This window comes from Manduca sexta, chromosome 18 (genome assembly GCF_014839805.1).
Source record: "Manduca sexta isolate Smith_Timp_Sample1 chromosome 18, JHU_Msex_v1.0, whole genome shotgun sequence".
Classification (NCBI taxonomy): domain Eukaryota; kingdom Metazoa; phylum Arthropoda; class Insecta; order Lepidoptera; family Sphingidae; genus Manduca; species Manduca sexta.
In genome coordinates, this window is record NC_051132.1 from 6,884,857 (window position 1) to 6,912,413 (window position 27,557).

General features: G+C 33.0%; 3 protein-coding genes across 5 annotated transcripts; 1 reads left to right on the top strand and 2 right to left on the bottom strand.

Moving 5' to 3' along the window:
- Nucleotides 1-132: 132 nt before the first annotated feature.
- Nucleotides 133-3,400, bottom strand: LOC115449439 (ADP-ribosylation factor-like protein 3). The gene is made up of 5 exons (XM_030177267.2): nucleotides 3,248-3,400; nucleotides 2,908-3,168; nucleotides 2,617-2,749; nucleotides 2,095-2,198; nucleotides 133-1,913 (listed from the first exon to the last, which is right to left on the bottom strand). The coding sequence occupies exons 1-5, from the start codon at nucleotides 3,248-3,250 to the stop codon at nucleotides 1,869-1,871; spliced, it is 546 nt and encodes a 181-aa protein (XP_030033127.1). The 5' UTR covers nucleotides 3,251-3,400; the 3' UTR covers nucleotides 133-1,868.
- Nucleotides 3,401-3,643: 243 nt separating this feature from the next.
- Nucleotides 3,644-5,603, top strand: LOC115449447 (H/ACA ribonucleoprotein complex subunit 2-like protein). Its single transcript, XM_030177279.1, has 2 exons — nucleotides 3,644-3,970; nucleotides 4,884-5,603. Exons 1-2 carry the CDS (start codon nucleotides 3,726-3,728, stop codon nucleotides 5,113-5,115), a joined length of 477 nt encoding a protein of 158 aa, XP_030033139.1. The 5' UTR covers nucleotides 3,644-3,725; the 3' UTR covers nucleotides 5,116-5,603.
- LOC115449451 (rho-related BTB domain-containing protein 1) lies at nucleotides 5,265-26,950 on the bottom strand. 3 transcript variants are annotated; one of them, XM_037439857.1, is made up of 19 exons: nucleotides 26,548-26,950; nucleotides 23,196-23,378; nucleotides 22,735-22,838; nucleotides 21,544-21,627; nucleotides 21,147-21,260; nucleotides 20,555-20,762; nucleotides 19,968-20,060; nucleotides 19,370-19,525; nucleotides 18,024-18,109; nucleotides 17,473-17,599; nucleotides 17,016-17,153; nucleotides 15,248-15,361; nucleotides 14,131-14,301; nucleotides 13,600-13,787; nucleotides 13,371-13,431; nucleotides 13,169-13,302; nucleotides 12,822-12,943; nucleotides 12,358-12,496; nucleotides 5,265-11,989 (listed from the first exon to the last, which is right to left on the bottom strand). In XM_037439857.1, exons 2-18 carry the CDS (start codon nucleotides 23,373-23,375, stop codon nucleotides 12,375-12,377), a joined length of 2,202 nt encoding a protein of 733 aa, XP_037295754.1. In that variant the 5' UTR covers nucleotides 23,376-23,378; nucleotides 26,548-26,950; the 3' UTR covers nucleotides 5,265-11,989; nucleotides 12,358-12,374. The 3 variants fall into 3 exon arrangements, with proteins under 3 accessions (XP_037295754.1, XP_037295755.1, XP_037295753.1); XM_037439858.1 differs by lacking the exon at nucleotides 26,548-26,950 and adding an exon at nucleotides 25,887-26,164; XM_037439856.1 differs by lacking the exon at nucleotides 26,548-26,950 and adding an exon at nucleotides 25,883-26,164.
- Nucleotides 26,951-27,557: the final 607 nt, after the last annotated feature.

A 27,557-nucleotide genomic window follows, 5' to 3' on the forward strand; every position in this document is an offset into this window, starting at 1 on the left:
AATCTTATTCGTAAGAAAATTATATCTAACTATTAAATTATTTTGTATATAATTATTTAAAATTATGAATGCCGTCCTATAATTATAATTAATTTGAATAAATGTTATTGTGAGAGAAATAAAAATCTAGAATGTAAATGTATTGATTTATTTATAAATGGAAGGATATTTTAACATGTAGATGCGGGCAAACTTATCAACATCATTATTAACTATTATTATTATCCAGATATTAAAAATGCAGTGCTTCTTAAATAACGCAAAAACTGCAAATTAACACTTAATATGGGCTAAAGCAGGGCCGGACCATTCATAGGGTATACGGTGCGGCCGCTCCAGGATCCAGGAATCAGGTGGCTCCGACTCGTGGTGCTGAAGGCTTCTAAGTGCCCGCAGCACCTTTAACTGGCGAGCGAGGGGTTGCCCGAGGCGCAAAGTAGTAGTGATGACGGCAAAAACTCTAAGGGGGCGCTACAGGCATATACTTGTGACCTAAAAAAAGGTTGCCAGGAAAAAGAAGCGGCCGGCCCTAAAGCCATTTAGTTATTCTCAGTGTGTTTCGGAGACCAATAAAATAAAATGCTTTAGATGCGTTTATTTAATATCAATTTGCGGGTAAGTACCTAAATTTATTATTGTTTTTGCTAATACAATATTGTTACAATTACGATAAAAATATTTTTTATCACAATAGTTCAAAGATTTGCAACTGTATATCAATGTTTTTCTACTTGTATAACATTTTTTAAATAAAAATAATTTTATAATAATGCCCGCATTCGTAGCCTTATAAAATAACATGATTATACATTATATTATGTGTTTCGATAATTAGCAAATAAATTGACAATTCATTTGTTTTTCAATAAATATCTATATGACTAGGTATATTATACAACTACCTTAAAATAATAGTTATCAGATTGTTCCAAGGTTTCCAACATTTCTAAGAAGTCAGATGATGGAAACACTCAAGTCCCGACAATAATCCATCAATGACTATCTAGTCCAAAGTCTCGACCAATGTTCCTGAAGGCTCTTAACTGTTCTATTATTTTAGGCGTAAGCTTCACTATTGCAAAAATTTCGGCAAATGTTCTATAGAATTAACTCAATAATAACTATGCCTACCTAACATAAGGAAACCCTCTATGCTTGTAACATGTTCCTTCAACATGTCTCTTTTAACAATATCATACAAAACATACGTATTTAAAAAATAACAATTAATTGGACGGATACATACAGTTTCGACTAAATAAGATCCAATATTTAAATATAATATCATAAAATACCAAAGAAAATTTTATTAATTAAATACCTATGCAGGTAAAATAGTAACCAATCTTAAAATTTTTGACCTCAAAAAGGATTTAAACAACTTCGAATTATTTTTATGCTGCCATATTATTTTTCAAAAGTTGCAATAACATGAGCAGGCAAGATTTGCTGTCATAAGTACAAACTTATAACAACTGATTTCTAAGCATAATGACCAATAGACTCTCTACACCATAGACTTGTGATGTGTCTAAAGATACCACCACTAATTAATTTGTGCCTGCCTGATGTTGTCTTGTTCAGTAAATAGATTTATGAATAATTGTAACAGAGAAAAAACTGCCCCTATCTCTTTAATTTTTGTCAAAGTGTTTGCATATATAATGATAACATTGCTTAACAAAAGCGCAGACTGCATACCTACTTATTAACAATACTAATAAGCATTCATCAATGTGGCCCGTTTAGAGTAAGTGCCTATGAATAACTATCAATATCATTGTAATACATTCTTTGTTATGAAATATTGAATGTCATTGGATATGTCAATTGTATCAATTAGAAGCCATATAATTATCATTATTAATCTATTTCTTAACAGGTATATTCTTGCATACCCACTCCATTCCTTCCTGAAAAGAGACAAAAGAAATGCTAGTAAACAAAAAAAAGTTTGTTAATCAAATCTCAAGCAAAAAAATTCTCTTTGCATTGTCATAAAAGCAGTTTAGTCTCCAAATTAATGACCAAAAAATTTTAGTTTATGATTCACTCTATTGTACTAAGAAAAGTATTAAAAAAGACTTGACTAACCTTGACTCCAGTGCCATCAGTAGCTACACATGCCTGAATTTGCCATGTACGATCCCTGATCAAATGCAAGCCTAAATGTTGTGCTATCTCACTTGCAGGCAAAGCTGTGAACAAAGATCGTCTTAATATTATAAACAATTTATAAATATAAATTCTTCATTCAAAAATTATCTTGTTAAACTTCAAATTCAGAACAACTATGAAGCACCTGGTGTTATTTGTTACTTGTGATAACATTTTTTGTCTGCAAAATTATTATCCTGGCAATTACATCAAGATACAGGTAACAATAAAATTTATTATATTGTCAGGTAACAATGAAAAGCAAGAACTGTTCAGAATTGAAATTTCTACCTCATAACAATATTACAGTGTGCTCATCGGCCATCTGCAATAAATAGTTCAACTGTCATGTAATAAACAAAATATACAAATTAAAATAGTACTTATATCTGCTTAGACTTTTGGGGGCTAAAACATGAGTTTATAAATTAATAGATGATTTGCTACATAAAATCATACCAGTGGCTAAATCCTGTTTGTTAGCATAAACCAACAACGGGACTCCTCGCAATTTCTCGTCTTGTAGCAATTCAGTGAGCTCTAGGCTTGTCTCTTCAAGTCTTTGGTGATCTGAACAGTCTACCACATAGATCTGAAAGTTAAACACTTTTATGTTTACATTAGGCACTGTTTGAAAGTTATTGAAAAGTAATTTGAGTTTTTTCTATTATTAATTAAATATGATGGCATTTGTCTAATTTTTCGTAGACTTGAAAAAATTTAATATAACTTGCATTTGAAAGTCCTTACTAGAATATCAGTGTTCTCAAAATAGTTTCTCCAATATGGCCTAATCTTCCTCTGGCCACCAATATCCCATACGTTCAGTTTGAAGCCATTGGACAACACAGATTTTATGTTGAATCCAGCTGTCGGCGTTACATGGTTCACGTCTTCTGATGCTAGTTGCTTGAGCAAGGTTGTTTTCCCGGCATTGTCCAGCCCAAGTAAAAGCAGACGTAACTCTTTATCAGGATTAGAGCGTAATTTCTTCAATATATTCAGTAACCCCTGAAAGTAAAGGAGAATTAAAAATATTTATGCTACAAATTATTGTATCGTAAACATAGGGACCTAGTTATTCACTCACCATAGTTACTGGTAGTTCTTTGGAAATTTAACAAAGGTCTTGTACACTATAAACAAATTAATGGACGATTATTTTCATTGTAATTAAATTAATTTCATAAGCTCAAAATAAATCGAAGTTCGATTTAAAATTGTTTGAAATGTCATCGTTTCCATGGCAACTTGTTTAAATGTAGTTCCATTGTACGTTCTTATCTACTTCGTAATTTATGTAGTAAAGAGCTGTTTCGATTTTATTTTTATTATGAACATAATTATATATAATAATAATAAATAGTATGTAATAAAGATTAAATATTTTAAAAGTGAGAATGATAGGATTTCTTTACTACAAATAAAAAATAATTCGTTCTGAAACCGGGAAAATATATCATGAATGATGCTGTTTTCAAACGAATCAACAAACTGTCAAATTGTGTTAGCATTGTGTACGGCGCACACGTGTTTATTGAGATATAGTTGTTTATAAATTGCTTAAAATGGGTAAAGTTAAACAAGAACCTACAGAACATGAAGAGACAGAGCAAGCGGACGTGAGTGTAAAAACTGAAACATTAAGTTACGATGACAAAGTAAACAACTGCAGTGTGATCGCCAAGCCGATGGCCCCCAGAAAACTAAGCAAAAAGATTTACAAACTAATAAAAAAATCTAGTAGTCATAAGAACCACATTAAAAATGGACTTAAAATCGTACAGAAACAACTGCGTTTGGGAGAGAAAGGGTGAGTTTTATATTGGTTACAGATTTTGAGGTTATGTTTGAAGTTCAGCATGGGTAATATGAGATGATATCAATAATATACGGCCGCTTAGCCATGGCTAACTTCATGTTGCTGGACTAACAATCGCTGATACGTGTTGTCATAAAAGCCATTACCTAATAGGTCACTGTTTATTTTTATATTTACTTGCTTACATGTTACTGGTGGTAGGTCGCTTGTATATGATGGACCGCCTGGGTACGTGCCACAGCAATGTCTATTTTTACTATGAAGTACAGTGCGCATGCATAATTGTGTTCCAATATGTCTCAAGAGGCATTGAAGCAAGCATAATTGCTAGTCATGAAACAACATAAACAGTATCACCTACTATATTGTAAATCAAATTTCTGAGTGTTTCTACTCATATAAGCAGTAGTAGTGCTTATCAACAAATGACAGCGGCTCCCTCATTAAGTTATCATAAAAATACAAAAAATGTAAACTGTCTAAATATCAAAACCTGACCTTTACATGTCTGAAAATCCTGTAAATGTATAGATACTTTCATTGGTTATTAATATAATTCACTCGACACTCGTTACAGTTTATACACTCAGCATATTATTCTGATATATCTATAGTCTAGATAAAGCAGAGTAGATGCATAGAGTCTTAGGAGGGGCCAATGTCCAGCAGTGGACTACAACAGGCTGATGATGATGATTTTTAGTCATACTCTTGTCTATTATGCATGTTCACTGGTGTGGACCCTTGGTCATTTTATGATTACATTCCTTGTGGTTGCATATTTTATAAAAAAAAATCCATTGTATTCATCATAATATACAGATTGTCTACCCTAACAAACACAGTAAATTTAAATTTGGTATGTCCAAATAATATAACTTTAATTTATTTTAAATATTTTCAGTTTGGTGTTTTTCGCCGGTGACATATCTCCGATAGACATCATGTGCCACCTACCTGCAGTGTGTGAGGAGAAGGATGTGCCTTACTGCTATACTCCAAGTCGACTGGACATCGGTTCTGCTATGGGAACCATGAGAGGATGCATCATGGTCCTTGTCAAGGAACATGAAGACTACAAAGACTTATTTGATGAAGTCAAGAGTGAAATTAAGTTTCTGGCAAACCCACTTTAAATTTTATTAGTTAATTAGGTTAAGATTTGAATAAGGCCCAAAAATATTAAATATATTTTTAAAAAACACTTGTTTTATCACATTTCCATACATTTTTGGACAGTTATTCTTAATATAAGGATATTAAAAGATTAAATAAAACAAGTCAATATCATTTACACATACATTTAATACACTTATTAAAATCTATGGGTACGTAAAAAATGGCAGATTGTCATTTATTGACAGTGAAGATTGGCAAAATACAATTAAGGGTTCACACACTATCCATTGTCGCATTGCAATTGTAATCATGAACATTAGTGCTACATTATAATTTCAGAAGTATGTAATACAACAAAGAATAGAAATAGAAAACAAATGCTTACATAGAATTTGTTAACTTAATATCTTACTAAAAGTATTCAAGTCATCTTTTAAAAATGGCTCCTTCATTTTTGTAAGTGACTGCAAATGTCTATTAATATAGTCATTGTTATTATGAGTTCTTTGTATGTTTCATTGATCCCAACCACATGTTAACTTTATAAATTTAGCTACATTTGGTTAAAAAGATATCCATGCCTTTTTCCCTTTTCACTACACTGTTTGTTGGAACAAAACTGACTCAATCAAATAATTTATACAGACTAGGACAATATAGTTTTGTTGTTGTTGAGAGAAAATCATTAAATATGAAACGCTTTTTATCTTCTTCCAAGGCAAATTCATGAGATTAACACACTGTATTTAGTAAAAACATTTAACAGAAACAGAATTTACTTGATTTTTTTTACTTATTGCTTGCTATATACTTTTTAAGATTAAAAAATCGAAGATAATGTTTCCTGAAACATGAAATGATTAACCCAAATCCAAAAAAATAATAAATAAATCATATTATTCATTATTACTAAATTAACAATTCAGCCAATATGTCAATAGCAGGTAAAACAGTCTTAAATTAAATTACGCAAGTACGACAATGGACAGTGTTAATGCTCATTACATTAGAAATTACGCACTAGGATTACTAGAATTACTAATGTAGAAGTCTAGACTTGCTTGAATGAGTAGGGTTTCAGTAAAGTTATTGAACATTTCGGACAAATATTTTTAATTCAGTTGAAATGGTTTTTTTCTTTACCTAAGTTGGTAAATGAATTATTATTAAAAATATTTTACACAGCAGTTGAGGATGTTTGTGTTATACATCTGTTGAGTTGATGTTACAATAATGTTGATTATTTTCTTAAAAACTCAGTTTGTCCCTTTCGTCAGAAATGTTCATAAATTACTGGACCCACCTAGTTATACTAATAATTGAAGCAATAATTATATAATAGATTAACCCTGCTTTTGGATGAGTGCTCGGTCGTGATGAGATCAATTTTAAAATGTTCTAATAAAAATATAACACTTGTATGCAATGAAATCAATTACTATTTACTAACTCGATGTATTTGGACACAATTGCAATGAACAGGTTAAGGGTAAAATAGTTCATAAGTCCAAAAACCAGACGCATTTGTCAAAATGTTTTGGCTGGCAAGTGCTATCCTGTGTTCAGTGCTATGATGAGTTAAATAAGATGCACACTCACACAAACATGTATCTGTAGTAGGTACGCATCACAAGTAGGCAGTCAACCAGTTTATCTATCCCTTTATCAGTTTATATGTGCATTATCAAATACTTTTTACTTGTCAAACTCCATCATGGTATCCTTTATATGAAAAGTAAATTTTAGATAATATTAGTTGTGGTAATTCCAGGGACCGTAGTCAAGTTATCCTCTTACAATCGTTTACGCTAACTTTATGTGTAGGAAGGACATATCCTAGCGATGAGATTGTCGTTCCGATATGACATTCCAAAAAAGAAAAACTATTAGCGTTAACAATTGCAGCAAGAAATCTTGGCTACGGGCTCAGTTATGTACAGCTAAACATAATTAAATACATTAGATTTCATTGCAGACAAGTGCTTGATAAGAAAATAGTTATATTGTGTAGAATCGCAATTACATAATAAAACATACAGCGTGTTTACAAAACTAAAATTATAATATTCTCTCTATATGTGTATGTAGTGATGATGGTACTTTGTACTTCAAATTCTTAGGACAATAATACTACTCGTAATTATTCGCAGTGGATTTGTTTCAGAAAATATTTTAACTTCCATAGACAAGATCCGAACATTTAATCAAGAATTAAGTATTCAACTGTTATGATTGTGTTTGCATTTTACACGTGTACGATATTTCACACAATTGATATTGTGGCACGAGTTATTGTACTGAAGTTAATTACTAATGTAACTAATCGCCTTGTACAATATGTTGATGTAAATTTTAATTAATTTGTTCGACTTTTTCTACTCAAAGTATTTCTGAAATATCTCCACAGCGTCACAGACTTATTGAAAGTATTATAACTACGTCACAAAGCGCATTGAAACTGATGGAGCCGAGCGCACTACAAGTAAAGCTAGAATGTTTGTACAACACGCACAATTCAACAGTGGGATCCGAAATAGCGAGATAATTTAATTGGATATTTTTATATTTTAGTGATGTAAAGAGCGAGAAACACTCCATAGTAATATGTTGACCTTACCTATAAGTGCGAATAACGGCCGATTTCTGTAAACGAAAAACCGCTACCTTAGTACCGACGGCAAAATAAACCAATCAGAATAGTTTTTCTAGATTTTTTCACAACCGATTTATTTTGATTGGTTTAACCTCACCATAGATCGGCAGTTGGGTTTTAAAGAGTTTCTCGAAATCAATCCTAAAACAGTGTGGAAGTTAGAGAGAATAACAATGTCATTATGATGTTTAACTGCACGGGTTGTACTAACCACCACGCTCTATAAACCGCAACGTTTAAATTATTACAAGCTTAAGGCTACCAACGGATCAAATCAAACACATTTTTCTCAACACACGTTGTGCGCATCAAAATTGGAATATACTTTTCTGCCGAATAATACCCATGTTACTTTTTCCTAGAAATAATTTATAACTTTTAACTTGTCCGAAATAATTAAGAAAAATATATAATACTTATATTATGAAGAATAACATAATAATCGCAACATGTGAAATTCGGTATCGATAGCAGAATAAGATCTAAATACTATCTTTAAGCAAACATTGGGATTTCGATAATTAATTTTTAATAACTATAAAAATGGAAAAGACTTGCATCTTTGTAGCTTACTATTTCAGCAGATGTAAATTGCGTGAATATACTATTGATTAGTTTCTTTATAATTCACATGATATAGTTTGGTCCCAAAGATTGTGAATGAAATTGAGACAAATCAGGCAACCCATAACGAAATTCGACCTTACTAAGACTTATGGTAACAAATGAGTTACTATTCAAAATTTAATATTGTGATTCCGTATTTCAAGTAGACAAGACGGTTATAAAAATGTTAAATACATGGCAAAAGATACTTTTGATTATTCTGTAGAAAAGTATATTCTCTGACAATTCCCCGGTACAAAAAAAAAGTAATATTGCAAGACAATTCGGACAGTGATTTAAATTTCGAAATCCTATTGTTTTCTAGCATACACTTATTATTATAACACAATTTTAGAATCATACGATGGAATACTATTTAAATTGATAGGTACATAAAGGAAATAAAAAAAAAAACATTCTCTTTAAGCCATTCGAAAACTTTAGTCTGTAATATTATTTTGTAAACAGAATCGCTTACACAATAGCCGAAGATTGAAATCTTAATAAAAAATGCATGATTATTCTTATAAATACAAATAAATTTTATAACCACATCATTCATCCTAGCTTAGGTTTACGAATATAATTAAATAAATAATCACCCTGTACATAAAACAAAAAACATTATTTTCCAACAATTGTTGCTTCTTTCATCATGCAAACAATACATTACGTACCCAATACACTCTCAATGAACAATTAATCTCATACGATTAATTTAAATGTATGGCCGGCTAAATATTACAAAATTATTCAAATAAAATATTAATTAAATACTATATTTCTAATTTAAATTATATATTTTCTAGTATATATTATATATGGCAGCTATGATGCTTCGACTAAGTGCAACATAGTAACTATTAGAAGGTTGGTCTATACTATAGTGCAAATATGAACTATTATAATTATTTGAAGAGAACGAACCAACGAAATTTTAAATTAATGTAGAAATAATATTCTACTATATGACAGAAAATACTGTGTAAAGGAACGGAAACGAAAAAGACATTGATATGTCATTATTTTCACGAATTATGAAAATATTTTATTTGTCTCAGTATTTTGCCGACCATACTCTTATATTCTTTGGTATCTTACTCGTGGTTTGACCTACGGATCACAGTTTTGATATTAGAAACTATCACAGACTACAATCATCGGCGAAACACTTTCATAATATTATAATACTGATTGTATTTATGTATTTGAAATATTCAGAACAACTTTGTTATTAAACAATAGTATAATTTATAGAACTTATGTTCTACCGTTATCGATTGGCAAGATTCCAGCGAAATAAAAATATAGAATTGCTAATAGCAGAATAACTTAAACAGGCCATATCACAGGAATGCCATATTTTCACTTAATTCACCTTTAAAGATTAGGTATTAAGTCATATTCATAAATAAAATTACTATGAAATTCACATTTCCAAATTATACTTATCCCAAAGTTTTTGTGAACAATCCTAAGGCAAATAATGTATAAATGGATTTTTAACAAAATTACACGTAAAGAAAGCTGAATAAATATTCACTTTAAATTTTAAATAATACAAAAATAGGAACATTTTAAGAATTTTAACACTACAAATATGTTTTTTTTTTTATAAAACAAACCTCGTGAATTTAATGAAAAGCCTTCTTAATCTAGTTACATTACATAATTAAATTAAAAAACGTACATTTTATAGATTATAGGTACATTACAAAATATATGAACGAAATATATTTCCTTCTTTGAAATTTTTATCATGACTTTTTATTAAATTGCTTTATTTAATGTCATTATAAAAATTGGAATTACACAAAAAAAGGAGGCTACCAATTGTGAAAGCATTGAGGCAAAGTGTTCAGAATTAAGAATATTAAATGGTTTTTAAGAATTTAGTTTTCAAGTGATAACGGATTGATGACTGACTTAATGACGGACAAACTAGACCTTATAAGTGTCAACTGTCGACAAAATTATTAATACATTGGCCAGTCACGATTTACGTAAAAATAGGCAATGTTTTGTTGGCACCAATCATTCATGGTAGGTAAGACTAGGTGACCAAAATAATAATTATATGACGCATCAATAAAACAGTTTGGCTCAGTAGTAAATCCGCCACAAGTCCCGCAACATCTTGTCAAAAATTCAGTACAAGATGAAATTTCCCACGAAACTATTTAAGACAAATTACTTTATACATATTCAATATGTTCTACGCTTACAAGTCACACTTTAACAAACAAGCACCAAGCGAAAGTCCTATCCATATCTCCATAAACAATATCCTCAACATACTACGCCTACGTGATGTCACGCCACGCTACATCACGTCGCAATCTAATATGAAATAGTACAGCCATAAAACCTAGAAAGAATTTAATCGATGCGCACTTTCTGCCTTAAAATATTATAATAGTTAATAACTTGTTAGTAGCAAAACTACCTAAATTTTCGTCTATTACAGACAATGCTATTGTTAAGTATCTTAATATCTAGTTCATAACATATACCAATAAAAATAATTTGACTTGTAAATAAAAATAAATTTATAGATAATACGCCACCATTGATAAAGCCGTTAAAATTGTGTTTTGTTAAAAAAGAACATTGTGGACAGTAAAATTAGAGGTGCATAATATGACTTAGCGTGGCGTGCGTCGAGTGTAACCATACTTTAAACCCCTACAATTCCAAACAATCTAAACACGATAAATGCTTATATACGTATAATCCATCCATCCAACCCAACATAATATATAATACAAAATCTGATTTACAGATTCAATTCTAAATGCATTTATTAATCGCACAAAGCTCATTTTAATTGAAATAATTTATCAGGTTTTTGCAACCCTAAAAATCGACGTTCGGACGAATATTCTGGCAAACTACTTAAGCTAATCCCTTCCTATTTTCTTCTTAAATTTACCTACCCAACCATTTCTTTTCCTTCCAAAATCTTATACAAACATTCAAGCTCCGAAAATATCGATAAATAAAAAACAGCACTAAATCTAGCGACACACAAAACTATAAGATAACTGTAGCTCGCGAAATATTACTAAAGTAATTTATATGAAATTGAGCTCAGCTTCGCATTTTGAGACAGACGCAACAAGTATAAGTTCGATAAATCGGTTCCCGCAAACACCCATTTCAGGCGAGCGCAGCACTAAACTAAGTATAATATTATGCTATTTTTTGTGTTTTATTTTATGTCAAAAAAAGCTTGCAAGTCTTAATAATACAGTGCTGTATATGAATATTTTTTTCAGTAATAGAGATCAAAACTTTCATTATGTAATACTAGAAAATATTTTTCCTCGATTTTGTATTTATTTATCTGACTAAATTCCACTTGAATTTCGATAGAACCACGCTCGCCTACGAAATACAAAATCCCTCCATTTGATAGATGTAAGACGAAATTATCGACAGTGCAACGTCGTACCAAAAACCGTTACGATAAAAATAGCAGTCGAGTGAGTTTAAAGTTTATTAGTGCGTATTTAACTACCGTTAGATGTGGTGTGTCGATTTATGTGTAAACGTGAAAAAGTACGATTATAGTCAGTATAGTGCTCATGAAACACATCGATACTGGCAGGAGCACTGCGAATCGGAGAGACCTGCGGAGAAAGATATCGATAAAACCTAGTTTGCTGCAATTACAAATATTTTTTTTAATCGAATTAAAATCTTAATTAAAAAACTAATCATTTGTTGGAAAATGTACAAATTAAGAAATAAATTTTGTACCTAAATCTATATATTAAAATACTACAATTATAAGTCTACGATAGTATATATAAAGTAATAACAAATCCCCCTTTTTTTTTATTTCGAAATTGTGGTTCAAAATTTTTTTACACTTAAGATATGTAGAGAGAATCGAACCAATCTAAAATAACTAGTATAATAATAGATTTTTGTAAACATTGTGATTGCCCTGGAAATCTGTATATTTTCCTACATTGTAATGGTGTAAACCCCCTACCTCCAATAAGGCTGGTGTCAGAGGGGCGGGTCGTGCTGCGCGGGCTCGGGGCGGCACAGCGCGCCCTCCTCCCCCTCCGCCACAGCCGCGCCCGCCGCAGCCCCCGCGCCCGCCACCTCGCTCGAGCGCCGCGCCTTGCCTACACGCATACTTGGGTGCTTATACTTATAGCTTTCATCATATATACGTTCACCTCGCTCTTGCAAATTGGACTTCTTCCTGAGCCACACTTTCTTAACTAAAATTCCTCAAATTACATATCGTACTAGTATTCACATTAATCAGATGCTGATAGAAAAAAATATTTATCATTCTTACATAGTACGTGAGGCTTAACTTAAATATTATAAAGGCAGTTAAAAGAAGAGACTACTAGATATGACTAAAGGAAGGAAAAGTTCTAGCCTGTCATCGAAGCTAAAAATTAGAAAACAGACATTTTTTATAATCTAGTTATGACTCACTAGAAAAGCACAAGCAGCCGGTCTGCTGGTTGGCCTGCAGCGACGTGGTGGGACCGATCTCCTTTTTCTCTTTCGACTGCTCGTTCACACACTTCTGGTAATAATCGTACTCCTTCACATACCTTTAAAATATCGGGTTCAGATTTAAAAAAATATCATTTATGTCGTAATTAAAAATGGCTAAATAAAAAATAGTCTTTCTACGGGCGTTTTAAATAAACAATCCCATTAGCTTTCCAGATAATAGTGAAAATGGACCGATTAGAAAAATAATTTCCGATGACTGATTGTTTCATTCTTTGCATTGGTCTGAAGTTAGAGATAGGTATCGCGTATTGTGCAGTTACCAGACAGGCGGCCAGCGGTGGTCGGCGAGGTAGTCGCGCGAGGCCTGGCTGAGGTGGCGCGCGCGGCACACGCGGTCGTACGCGCCGCACAGCCGCCAGCGGCACCACGACCACAGGTTGTGCGCGTTGTGCAACTGCGGGACACAAGGACGGCCGTAAAGTAACGCTCCATGTACCAAAACTACAAAATCAAATAAAATACCTTCACTGGCTCCAACAATGACAGGGCAATTTCCACAACTTGATCATCTTCACCGCACACTCTAAAAACAAAGACATAACCAATTGTAAAAAAATCTATGTTTGCTATTTGTATATTCATTCACGGACACATTCTAATTCTTTCAATACTAATACCTAAATACCCATTTCTGAAGTTCCCTACTGGTTCCAGAAACAATTATTTACCAAGCCAGGACAAAGACCCTCACCTGTCCTGCCTCTGCAGCTGGTCTATGACGCGCGCCTCGACAAGGTTGACGAGGCGGTTCATGCACAGCCTGTTGGCCAGCTCCAGCAACTCGAGGCAGCGCGTCGGCTCCACTGTGGGGATCTTGTCCGTATATATGTAGCATAGCAGTATGTGGAACGCGTACATCTTCACTCCGGGGAATGATATCTGGAAAATGTACGAAATCAGTATAAAGCTTGATCGGTAATGATCAGTCCGAAACATATAGTTGTAGTACCTTCCTATAAAGGTACTTAACTGATGCTCGCAGATCCAACATTTAGATATTAAGTCAGGGAACCTAGGACCTCGGAGCCCCAGACGAACATAAGAGGATCTAGGGCCTGTAATATAGTCCCAATGCGATCGGTCCAGTGGTCTCTTCATGTCCACTATATTTCCAACCTCAACTCTGAGCCGAAAGAATAATAAAACCAACATAACCTGCCAGTCATAATTGCATGAAAAAAAATCAATGCAATAATTTTACCATTAATAAAAAATAACATACCACTCTGGACGTGCTTTCCCTGAAGTGACCTTGAAACATCGCCTTCATTGGATCACACCTCGCCATCAGTATTGCGCGGTGGGCGAGATGGATGCCATCATCGAGATCGAAGGTAACGTCAGCAAACAAGTTCCTCTCGACGTACATGTCACGAAGTCTTTGGGGAAGCGGCTAAGAAAAAAAATTGGTGATACGAATTGAGTTCAGTATCTTTTTTCAAACCTCTGAGTGGTATTGCTGGTTTCATGGGCAATTGTATTTACGATTAGCTGAATAACTTATCGGTCCCGAAATTCCTTTGTATAAAGTTCAGTTAGAACTTGGCAACTGTAGCGTTTTTTTTCTTTATTAAATCTAGAAAACTGGCTACAAATACTTAACATTAATCAAATACAGTTATAAAACACGGTTGTTGTTGCGACTGTACCAGTGCATTTTATCTGTTTGTTTGCAATGTAAGCATTCGTCGCTCTCAGGGGCAAGTATTACGTAACGCAATTTTTCAATATTATGACCCCCTCCCCCATGTAACACGCCGTAACGGTTTCCTGTACGCCCGCGCCCCTCCTCCAAAAAGTTATGTAACTCCAAAATTACATTTTTTTCGCAAAGTACCGGAAAATCGCTAAAATACCTTTATTATTGTTTTTAAATAAAAAATCCAATGTTACATAGCGAGTTGTACGAACCCCCCCGCCCGCGCCTGTAACGCATCGTTACGTTTTACAAGACCCCCCTCCCCCCTCCAAATTGCGTTACGTAATACTTGAACGGCCTCTCGCTCATTTTACAGCCGTCGAGTAAACAGTTATTATGTAATTTCTGTTTCAATAATCATTCATTCACGACACTCAACACAACTAGTAGATACAGGCACGAGTCTTGAGCACGCTCGTGATTGGTCGGTTTCTCGTTGTTCACGCCGACGCTTCACGTGATTGGTTCAGTCGATGCTCTTTATCTATCGGCCTTCACGTGTCGAACGGTTACTATACATTTTTATACGCTACCACAGTTCATCTGTGCTGATGATTTGTGCCAGTTAGAATACCACTGTATTCTAATGTTTATACAAAGGTACCTATAAATAAAATAATAATAAAACCAATGTACTTACCGTATGAAATTGAAGCATAAATCCCTTGTCGAACAATAAGTGCTGATCGAGTATGAATTGACTTAACTTCGTTAGTTCGTGGAATCCGAGTAGTTCAGCGGCTTGACGGATTTCCTAAACAAAGGTAAAAACAAAATTAGTATTTGATTCACGTAACTAACGATTGAAAAGAAATATAATTTTTTAGTTCAATGTATTTTTATTTAATAATTACTAAAATTTACGATGGTTGTTGTGGAAACGTATTTTAAGCTAAAAAAATAGAATAATGAGGTTTTATGACATTCTGGCATGTTCCAAACGAGCATCAGAATTTAAAAATATTAAAAGTTTATTAATATCAAAGTATAGTAACTTCTCTTTTTTTATGTTCGTGATAACATTATATTTAATGTTAGATTTCCGTATAACTCGTAAATTATAAGAAAGCTTAAAGGACGAAGAGCGAAATACAAACATATTCATATTTCATAGCAAATATTGGCTTGATAAATGGCCGAAATAAAAATTGTAGAACAATGTAAACGTAATAAAATGCTAATGGATAAAAAATAAGATTGTGAAATTTCGGCTCTTTTTAGATGGCTGTATATAGTGTGAAAGGAAAAAAATCTGAAGGCATTAATAAGTTAGTTTCGGATGTACGATATTGTACATTAGTTTACAAGTAACTAATAAAAAAGTAAAAATGAGCCTGTAATTCAAATATAGAACATTACTAAAAGCAAGAGCGGTCACTTAGTAGGATTATCTCACTATTTCTTTCGAACCTCAGCACAGTTATGTGCAGTGACGTCACGTCTTAGACCGTGCATCTCTTTTCTGTTATTTGAAAGCTATTATTTACACCACACATAAAAAAATTATAGTCATTTTTTATTGAATATTGAATACTTTATTTCAGCTATATTTTTGGATGACACACTTTTTTTATCAAAATATTAAACACATGATTACCTACCCTATTCACATAAACTAAGGTCAATGAATAAATAAAATAATGATAGGAAAATCATGACAACAATTTAAATGCCTTCAGAATCAAGGGAATAATAATATGTCAAACTATACACATTTGAAATAAACAATAAAATGCACACTACATTAACAGTGCTATTACAACAAAATATGTATAAAATAATAATAATGAATTATTATGATAATGTTTATTATGACAACAATTTACCAGTAATAATCCGATTGCAGCGGACTGCAGAACACAACATTATTTATTTTATTATTTTAATAAATATCATTTATTAATAATGTGTAAAGTACATAAAATATTGGACAGAAGAGAGAAAGAAATACATATATTATACTTTATCATGTATACATAAATAATCATCTTACTAGATTTGACTTACTGTTCTATGTTAAATATTATTTTATTTCTCGGAATATTCTAGTAGGTATTGTATCCAGTAAGATAATTTTTATGTTGTAACACATTAAACAATAAATAAACATAATACTACGTATAATATAGTTAAGTAATAATAAAGGAACCATTAGAGATAAATTAGGAATATACTTCATCGTAAAAATTATAAATCATAGCAGCACTATAACAAGTATGGAAGTATTTCTCACTTTTATACAAATAATCTTAAAACTGAAAAAATCTACATGATACATAATAATACTATAGTTATAGCTATAATCCTAAACAAAATACTGATAAAATCAATTTCGGGCTTCAAACCATCATCCGAACATTAAAGCAAAACGGTCCTTCGAGCCGGATAATAAGGTGTGAAATACATACTTGCTGTTTAAAAGTGCCGCTGTCTAGTGCCCCGGTGTACACGAAGTTGATGATCTCTTGCATCACTATTTGAGAGATGAGCTTGCTCATTGTGACGATCGTTTGCGTTTGAGACGTCGCGTGTTGTATCTTGTCGCACTGGGGGCAAATTATATATTTAATTAAGCTATACGGAACTAAACAAAAAAATAATAATCCAAATACTATTTCATTTTGAGGAATTCCCTTCAGTATTTTAAAGTTGAAAATCAAACAACGACATTTTTGCTATGATCGCACTTACAAGCTATATTGAACCAAACACAAAAACAATCATCGAAATCCTTGGAGGAGCTCCCCTCTACACCTTTTAAATTCAAGGTCCTATACCAAATGAACCGCCATTTTTAATTGTGTGATCATGCGTGACAACTTAAAATATGTCAGATTATAAAATAGTTTTACTATATCCACATACCTTTACAACTCTAATCGAATTGATGGCGGGGTGGTTCACTTCTCTGTATAGATCTGGCGGTTTCTTACAGTTGTCGCTCAACGGCAGGATTTGACATGACGAACGACGTTTGATCTGGTCCCAAACTCTAAAAAAGAACTTTACAGTTGTAGAAGTCGAGTAGAAATCACTTTTAGCTGTCTATTGAAACATGAATATTGATCATACATATTATTACTAATTTCCTTTGCCTGTGAAATTTCTGTTTCATTGAACTATGTTACTGAGGATGAATGCATTTGTACAGATTATTTGACAGTTATACTAATATGTAAATATAGAGGCCGCTCCTAACCAATGGCGAACTTATGCTTTCCTTAAGAAAAGCCACTGAGTTTGTGCCGCCTGCATATCGTGCGTGCAAATATCGAGTATAGGGAAGCAAAAAAATGGCCCCCGATTAGAACTGTCTGCCCTAAACCGCTGTCGCCCGCTATATTCAGCAATGGACTTCCAGTAACTGATAATGAAGATTTTATACAGAAAATGTATTGTGCATAAAATTTCCATACCTCATCTGCTTGGCCTGATCTTGTCTGATCAAATACTCTGTGTCTTCGTTGAAATCACCCGTCGTCGCCTCACCCATGCTGCTGACCTGAATACATAATTATACTAAACTAGCTTTTGCCCGCGGCTCCGCCCGCGTTATAAAGTTTTTTAGGCTAAAGTTTTCCGTTATAAAAGTAGTAGTTTCCCGGGAGCCTATGTTCTTCACGGGGTCTCAAACTGTCGCCATACCAAATTTCATCTTAATACGTTAGGTAGTTTTTGAGTTTAACACGTTAAGGCAGACAGATGCAGCGGGGGACTTTTTTATATTATTTAGAACTTTTTAAGTGAAACAATCCCGTCATACATCATTGTTGCATAACTTTAACCGTTTACGCAGCGCAGGCAACGGAAGCTCTCAAAACTCATAATTTTCCCCGTTTTTGCAACATGTTTCATTACTGCTCCGCTCCTAATGGTTATAGCAAGATGATATATAGCCTATAGCACTCCAGGAACAAAGGGCTGTCCAACACAAAAATATTTTTTCAGTTCAAACCGGTAGTTCCTGAGATTAGCCATTACTGCTCCGCTCCTATTGGTCATAGCGTGATGATATATAACCTATAGCTCTCCACGAACAAAGGGCTATCCAACGCAAAAATAATTTTTCAGTTTGGACCGGTAGTTCCAGAGATTAGCCATTACTGCCCCGCTCCTATTGGGTATAGCGTGATGATATATAGCCTATAGCACTCCACGAATAAAGGGCTATCCAACGCAAAAAGAATTTTTCAGTTTGGACCGGTAGTTCCTGAGATTAGCCATTACTGCCCCGCTCCTATTGGGTATAGCGTGATGATATATAGCCTATAGCACTCCACGAACAAAGGGCTATCCAACGCAAAAAGAATTTTTCAGTTTGGACCGGTAGTTCCTGAGATTAGCGCGTTCAAACAAACAAACAAACAAACAAACAAACAAACAAACAAACAAACTCTTCAGCTTTATATAATAGTATAGAAGTATAGATGAGATCAAACATACCACAGATACGATGCGAAACTGAGTATTAATTTGCGATGAAAAATTGACGAAACAATTCAAACTTGGACCCTGATTCCCTATGCCAAATATTTTGACAGTAGATAGCAAACAAGTAATGCACCTCGTCACGTTTATGACAACTGGAATTGCCATTTAGAATACCATTCCACGCTAATTTCACGAAGATAAGGTAACACGGCCACGCTATGAGTTTACACTGTTATAGACAATAAGGCCCCAGTACGATGTCCGTGTATCTATTTAGTTCTCTACCGGTATCCATACCATAACTTGTTATCTAAATAATAACACCCCTCACCATGCTGCTCTCACTGGAACTCCTGGCCAGCTCGGCGGAGAGACTTGCACAGTCGGTGGTCAAGAGTCGGTGGAACGCTTCGCACGCGGCCGCCATCATGAACCGATGCACCGGGAAACCCTTCGCGCCGCATATTATCACCATGTCCGAGAAGTACTGACAACATAACAATTTCATAAAATATGTCAGTAACTTATTGGCGTAATTTTAGTGTGTATAAAAGAAATTTGATGACCGTAACATTAAAAATGATAAGAAATCAAAATCTACCTGACGTGGAAATAATAATAATTACTGACAAATCACTAATCGGTTTCAGTCTAGGTGTGCATAGCAATTATGCACCATTAAATTATTTGTTTCTTTTTTCTTGTTATTTTACACAGGCACTATTAATAAGGACCCAAGATACAAAGAGGCCTAAGTCGAATTTTCTAAAAAATAATTTACTACCTTTTTCAACACATAATTAGACCAAAAAAATCACATTGATATCATAATATTTTTAAAGCTTAGTTAACAAATTTCTCATCTTCCGACACCATCTAGAAAATAAAAAAATGTTGAAACATCATTAAAAGTAACATTTAAAACTGACCTGTTGACGTAGCAGAGTTGCTGTGTTCTCTAGATAAACGCTGTTGACAACTGCAACCTCGGGTTCCATAGGCCTAGGCGGTCGGAACGGGGCCTACAATCACATGTAAAGAGAAAAAAACAATCACGATAGATCGCTACGATATCAGGAAGATCTTGGACATTTGTGATAAAAATATCAACAATGAGAATATTTTTACTATACGAGTTTTTACTAGGCTCCTGAGTAAACTATCGTATCTGAACGCCCGTGTCAATATGATGTGCATTGCAATGGAAATATAATTAGAATTTCAAATCTCCATACCTTCACCGCATGCATACTTTGTATGTATTAAGATCTTGTCTGGAGCATTAACCCTTTCGATAATTAGATTTGAAACATAGAAATTTGTTTTATGATAGTTTTTCTGCGTTTAATACTCGTATGATCACTTAAACAACTTTGCTACATTAAAAGAATTACGTTATCAAGAAAATGCTTTAACTATTATGAAACTTACCCTTGGAATACAATCAAACATAAGTCATAAAAAAATAAAGTTCCTATTATAATAATATTATTAAATCTTATCTAATTTCCCTTACTTGCAGCAGAGGTCGTTGCACCCTTTTCAGATTAGTCATCCAAAACCTTTGTTGTCGTCTCGCTATAAGGGCAGCTCTAATTGCATTTTCAAACACTTCATTCACCCCGTAGTACGTAAAAACTGATGTTTCATAGTAATAGATGCCGAACTCATGAGCCAAAGCTCGCCCTTGGTCCGGCATCACGAGATCGCTTTTTCTTGGTGCCCTGATGATAAAAGTTTATAAAATGGGTTTAAAGAATTTTATTCTCAAAAAAGACAATACAAGTAACTTACATGAGAATACTTGCTAATTATTAAGAAGTAGATACAATATTGATCGGTATTCGCACACAGATGCTCTTCCAACACATTCAGTGTATTATTGGTATTGAAAACATCAGTATTTGTCTATAACATATTGAGCAAGTTTTACATTGAATGTGTTGAAATAGTTTACATTTTTATACTTGACGGTATTTTGTTACAAGTTTGTGCACCTTCATAAGTAAACATAAGTATTTTGTTTTTGAAATGTAACCACTAGAAATAAATAATTATACAAATGAAATTGTAAATAATCATTCAATATATTGGTCTCCAAAACATACCTTATAAACGGACTGCGATCTTTACAATAGTTCAGATAGGTTTCGTCTCTGTACATGTAACGTAGATCGTTTTTGCATCCGACTAAAAGCACCGGCGTGTTTGGGCAGAATCGTCTGAAGAATTTGTTGATATTAATATTCGGAAAGTATTTATTTCGAACATAAATTCTTTAATAATTTTTGATTATGAATTAACCAAATTCTTAAACGGAATGAAGACACCATGATCAACACGAATAAAAAACACAAAGCAATTGATAATAATCGAACCTATGTTAATACAACAATTTAATATGAACATTGGAATCAGGAACATAAATAATTAAACACAGCAAAGAATACTTGATACAAGCGAGTCTGGGTGAGACATGAAGACTAATAACATTACGTGACTTACCTTATTTCCGGGTACCACATCGCGCCGCAGTTTCGCAATGATATGGGATTCGTTATAGAGAAGCATAATAGCACCACGTCAGATCTGCAAGAAACGTATATTGCAAAGTTCTACAACAACTAAATCAGATAGCATAATATTATGTATGAAATAGTGTTTCATCGATAATTATATTGCTGTTTCCGATTATTTAGAGATATTGGTATTGAGGTACAGGGTTCTTTTTTAATTGTTTTGAATGACGAGACGAGCTTGCCGTTCGCCGGATACTAAGCTATACGCCCATAAACAGAAAAAACACCATCCAACACCTTGAATTACAAAGTATTGTTTGATACTCCACTGCGCTCGCCATCCTTAGACATGAGATGTTAAGTCTCATTATGTCCAGTAGTTTCACTGGCTACATTTACTTTGTATTCGACTCCATAACAACAATCGCCCACAAGTAATCCGAAATAATTGACGCCATAAATTGCTTTATGGCGTCAACTTATGTAAAACATACAACCATTACCGAACATATTCTGTCTCCAAGTCATTATGCCGTGTCAAGAAAAAAACATATTATGTGTTGCTGAACCACTCAAGGCTGAACCATGTGTAGCAACTAGCAAATAATCAATTAAGGCCGTTCGAAGATACATTAACAGCAATAAAAACAAATCAATAGATTCTATCCTCCTAGGCGACTACATGCATAAAGTGCCATCAATCAAAAACAATGTTTTTAAATCTATTAATGTTGTGCTATAAAATAAATCTTACAGAAAGTAATAAAACTGGTAAACCTCTACTTGACTGTCTTGTATGACGACACAGGCGCTATTGTATAATCAATAAACTGAACACAATAAAACAGTAGAGTAGACATATCTTGAAATGGGACATCTGTAGGCGATTGTACGTAGGTGTTTATGAACTCAAACCAGTTGTAAGAACTTTTAAGTGGTTATAATTAGGACTATAATTTAAAATCAACAACTGCCTCATTGGTCTGACATTTTACTAAAGCTAAAACACTGAGATCTGGGATTTCGAGATAGGACAAAATAATATTCAGGCGAGTTTATCAGTTAAGAGAAAAATTTGGAAATTTGATTTGATTGATTGGAATTTGAACCGGTTAACTACTTATAAACTAGCAAGCAATTGTAGTCAAGCAAAGTGATAAATGATTAAGTATATCACCTTCCGTATGCGAATCTTCTGTCCTTCTCGTGGTCACCAAAAGTATCCCACAAACGCAGAGACACATTGACACCGTCTACCACTTCCCAGGATCTCTCCAACACCTTAAGTTGCAAGGGTAACCATAATTATTTTACATTCGAAATATATGATGTAAGTAACAAACGTTAGTTTATTGACAAAAAATGACTGCCTCTGTGGCGCAGTAGTATTACGGCACGACTGCAGATTAATGCGTAATTGTTGGTGTATGTAAGGATTTCCTCCTCGAGCTCAAAATTACAGTAACAACAATGCAGTCGATCTCGATTCAAGCATTTAATGTGGATACAGCAAGTTATACGCTTGAATTGAGATACCTAACGAGTACATCTTTATAATCTCCGAATAAAGTCGATAGTACTTTATTCTTCTATTAGGTTTTTGTTCTTAATTTTGTTGTACTGTAGTTGCGCACTCACGTCTTTATAAATCCTGTACTGATCAATGGCCCAGACTGTGGGCACATGCGTGGTCATCAACTGCGATAGCGACACATGTTTGTTACATGCGCGTGCGCATATCAACCGCGTCTTGCCGACAGCCGTGTCACCTACCACCACACATTTGACCAACTCCTGATGTGGTTGCTCGTTGTCCATGGTCTATAACAAACAAGTAATTTGCCCTTGAGGAATTTCTTGCAATAAATATGAGCAGCATGACCGGCACCACATATCTACCGGGTAAAATATGAAATAATAATCAATGTCATTTATTTTTAAATAAAACCTGGCAGTCTAAATGCAACAAAGGCAATCTTCAATAATTTATATTATAAGTCAGCATGTGACATATAAGTAAATTATTTAGAGCGAGTGAGTCCCAATTATAAGGCGAATTCGTACTCCGCCCGTGCTTGACTCACATAGCGTAGGTGGTTATACTAAATTAATTCGGAGAGAATTTCCTCATTAACATCCATATTATGATATGGAAATGAAGCGAGCGTGAAATGATAAACTAATTCAGCAGCAGCGACCAAGAGTTGTTATGTTCTATATTTTATAATATAGCTTGATATTAAGTGACATATGAAATAAATTATATCTATGTTTTTTATAATATAGTATATGTTGCTTGCTGCCCCGTACGCGTGAAAAACATTACCTAGAATAAAATTTGACGAATTTTTCGAGCATAAAAACTACCTGTTGTGTAAATCTATAACATGGATCTATCCATACGACAAATTTTATCCACGTCTATCGATTTCGGCATTACCATCTATCAAACATTATAGATATATATACATAGTTTGATAAGTAATTTTAAAGTAGTGAGACAGTAAACGATAAAATTGTTCTTCAATATTTTAGCTTCACGTTTACTAACATGAAAATTAGGATTAAAAAAGTGGGATTGCGTGACTTTGTACATTAATCTAGGACGCGCCCTATATTTGTATGCTGCCGTGGTTACATGAGTTAGACCATTAATTAATCACAGTAATGAAAATCACTTTGAACTAAACTTTACCTAAAACTCGTTATAATACTACCACAACACAGTATATTGTAATAAGAAGCGAAATAGATACGAATAAATAGTAAAAAAGCCCTGTTATAACACATTCAAATAAATAATATGATTAAAATGTAAAATAAAGTACCCACAGAAAACATGCACTATACAGTAAAAAATAGGGTCAAATATTTTTATATGAAAGTTTTTGTAGTGTTATCAGAACTAAAAGCTGTTAAAACTATTTCAGGCTTTTTAAAAAAAATAAGTAAGCATCACTTACTAATATAATTTTTTAAGTTACTATACTTTGTCACAGATGATCAAAATGCAACAAAGAAAAAAATATTTAAAAAATCATAATAAGCATGACAGGATAACCTTGCAAGTTGAAAAATTCTGTTCAGTTATTACAAAATTTCCCTAACATGACCTAAAAATCAAAATCAAAATTGGTGATTTCTTTTTTCAAATTACACTTGGTCTTATCTTTTTCTTATCATTTTCTTTATTAGAAAGTTTTATGTTTTAATCAATTCAATTCAGAAGCCTATTCATAGTTGCCTGTAGTACACAATTTTTAATAATAATACCATATTAACAAATAGGTTTCAATTTTAGAATTATAAACAAAATGTAATATGAAATACATAGATCGTAATAAAGAACATTAAATTGATTACAGTAGACATAACAAAAACTATTTACTTCCTCCAGTATCACCAAAATATTTACTAAGATATCTTGAGTATGTGCCAAATTTCAATGAAGTTATGGCACATTTACAATAATTACATATTATGTGCAAAAAATAACTAAGTTAATTCCTGTATATTCTAGGAGAAACAGAATGAAACAATAATCAGTTACATATTTCACAATATGATAATAATAACACATTTCTACTGTTATTTTTTTATCAACTATGTACATTATTTTTTGGGGTTTAAACTTTCTCATGTTCAAGTAAGGGTCTACAAGTGCGTTAGACAAAGCCTAGGTTTCTCCATTGTCAACACTAGGAGGCACTTGCTAATGTGATACTAGTACCTCCAACCTACTATACTGCCATGCTTAGCTCAATCGCTGTATCTCAAAAAAAAATAGAAATCTTCATTTTTATGGTGTCAGATAGCTTAAACAAATGTCCATCCAATGAACTTACCTAAATAATGGTATCTTGTTTAGTAATGTTAGAAAAAAACCTTAATAGAGTTATCTCTCTTAATTTTAATTAAAAAACTATATTTACAAAACTTTGATTATCTCAAAATAAGGCTTCCCTGACATACCGCTATAGCGCTTAGCACGGCAGTATTCTAAGTACTGTCTTTCTAAGTCTCTGGTATATGTGTTATAGGTTTGATACTATAGAGAGATAAAATCCAGTGGTTTCACTGATGAGGGGGCACATCTTCAGGTTAGATGAAGCCACAATAGGAATATGGATTTTGGCATTATACACATACCATATTCAAGCTCCCAGGATAAACAATATCATGGTATTGATACACTAATGCAAACATTCCTCATCTCTTCAAGGCATTATTTAATACATTGGAAGAAAAAAATTGTAATATTTAACATTATTTTCATGTAAGTACCTAATAAGTTATGGCACTAATATTGTTTTATAGATACCTACGTACATTTATACACAAGTCACAATCATCGCAATCTTTAATATTTATTGCTTATTTAATTTGATTATCATTCACTATTTTTGTGTAAACATTTTTAGCCTTTCCATTCACATTAATAATTTACTAATAGCTTTCATTTATATTCAGAAATATAATTTGTCTTTTCTCTCTAATATGATTAAAAAAAAATGTTTACATTTAATTTTATTTTATTTTATTTACTTATATTTCATAAATTAACATACTACAAAATTTCAAAATATAAACAAACACTGGTTTTACAAACGTCAGTAATTGTCAAATTTAAAGGAAAATTAATGACATTTTGATTACAATGCGTTCATAAATTAATTTTCGATGTATAAAATTGTATGCAATCGATTTTAAACAACATTGCCTTTCGTGCACTGATTGTATCTTACCAACCCAGTTTTACTGTAGTGCCTGCCGGCTAAGTGCCTTTTTTATGATTATGCAGATTTGTCGTTAATGGGCTCCTTATAATATATCGAATTCTTCATTACGATGTAAAGGTGAACATAATGATAAAATATTATGTTGTGAAATGCTATCAAATATAAGGCTTCATTGAAATGCAACACAAATAAAATGAATATATAGATAGACCTACTTCCTACCACTATTGTGTCTTTTCAAAACCACTTACCTTTCAACTACTTCTTCAATAAATATCAAGTGCTCTCATTCGTGTCTTGTTATAATAGTCCTTTGTTGTTGAGGAATGTCACTGAGTCTCACATATTTTTTCACTTTCAAGAATTTGTTAACACATTAGTTAAACCTGCATTATGTCGCACGAGAGTTATTACAAAAGTATTTTTTTTCACGATATGCTAAGCTACGGAGCTCGTTTGTAGCAATGCAGAGATCTGCGCATGTTAGCCGCCTTGCGCAGACTTACTAAATGAAAGAGCTAGGCTGTGTTCATTTTATTAATTCTATTGGTAAGTAACAACTATAGAATCGATGTCAACGAACTGAATGCTGGTGGAAATAAAATTATGGTGCGTGTATGTATTAATCCAACATAATTATTTTAAAATTTGCCGAGGGCAGTACATATTCGGTTCCAAAAATATACCTTTACGGTTTTAAGGATGCGTTCATATTATTGTGCCTACATTTACGTTTATAAAATAAACAAATAAATAATAGAACTTTTAAACTATATATAATATCAATGATAATTATTATAATTATTACTTATGTATTCTTTATCGCCTGTGTCAGAATTAGTAAAATTCCTGTATAAGGCGTCGGTTACCGTGTTAGATAGTTAATATTAGGCTAGTTTACTAGGTCCTGATTGCTACTGAACGTAGATTTTTAGTGGGTATTAGGTACTTATTAATGTAAGGTTCTGAAACTTAATCACTCACTGACTAGCTGTTTTGCTTTTTCTATTACTGCTAAGTAGGTAAACGGTAAAGCGTAAATTGCGTTTCCTTACTCTTCAGGGTTTAATTGGATTAACCAACAATATTAATTTAATTCATATTGGTTTAAGGGTTAACTCGAAAAAACGTTAACCAAATGAAAGATATATTAAGGGAACCGGTTAACCTTTAAATCTGATTAATAGGTTCCTGCCTACATCCACAGTTACCTATGCGTCAGGTCGGCTGGGTACCACCACTAAGGCGAACATTTCGCCCC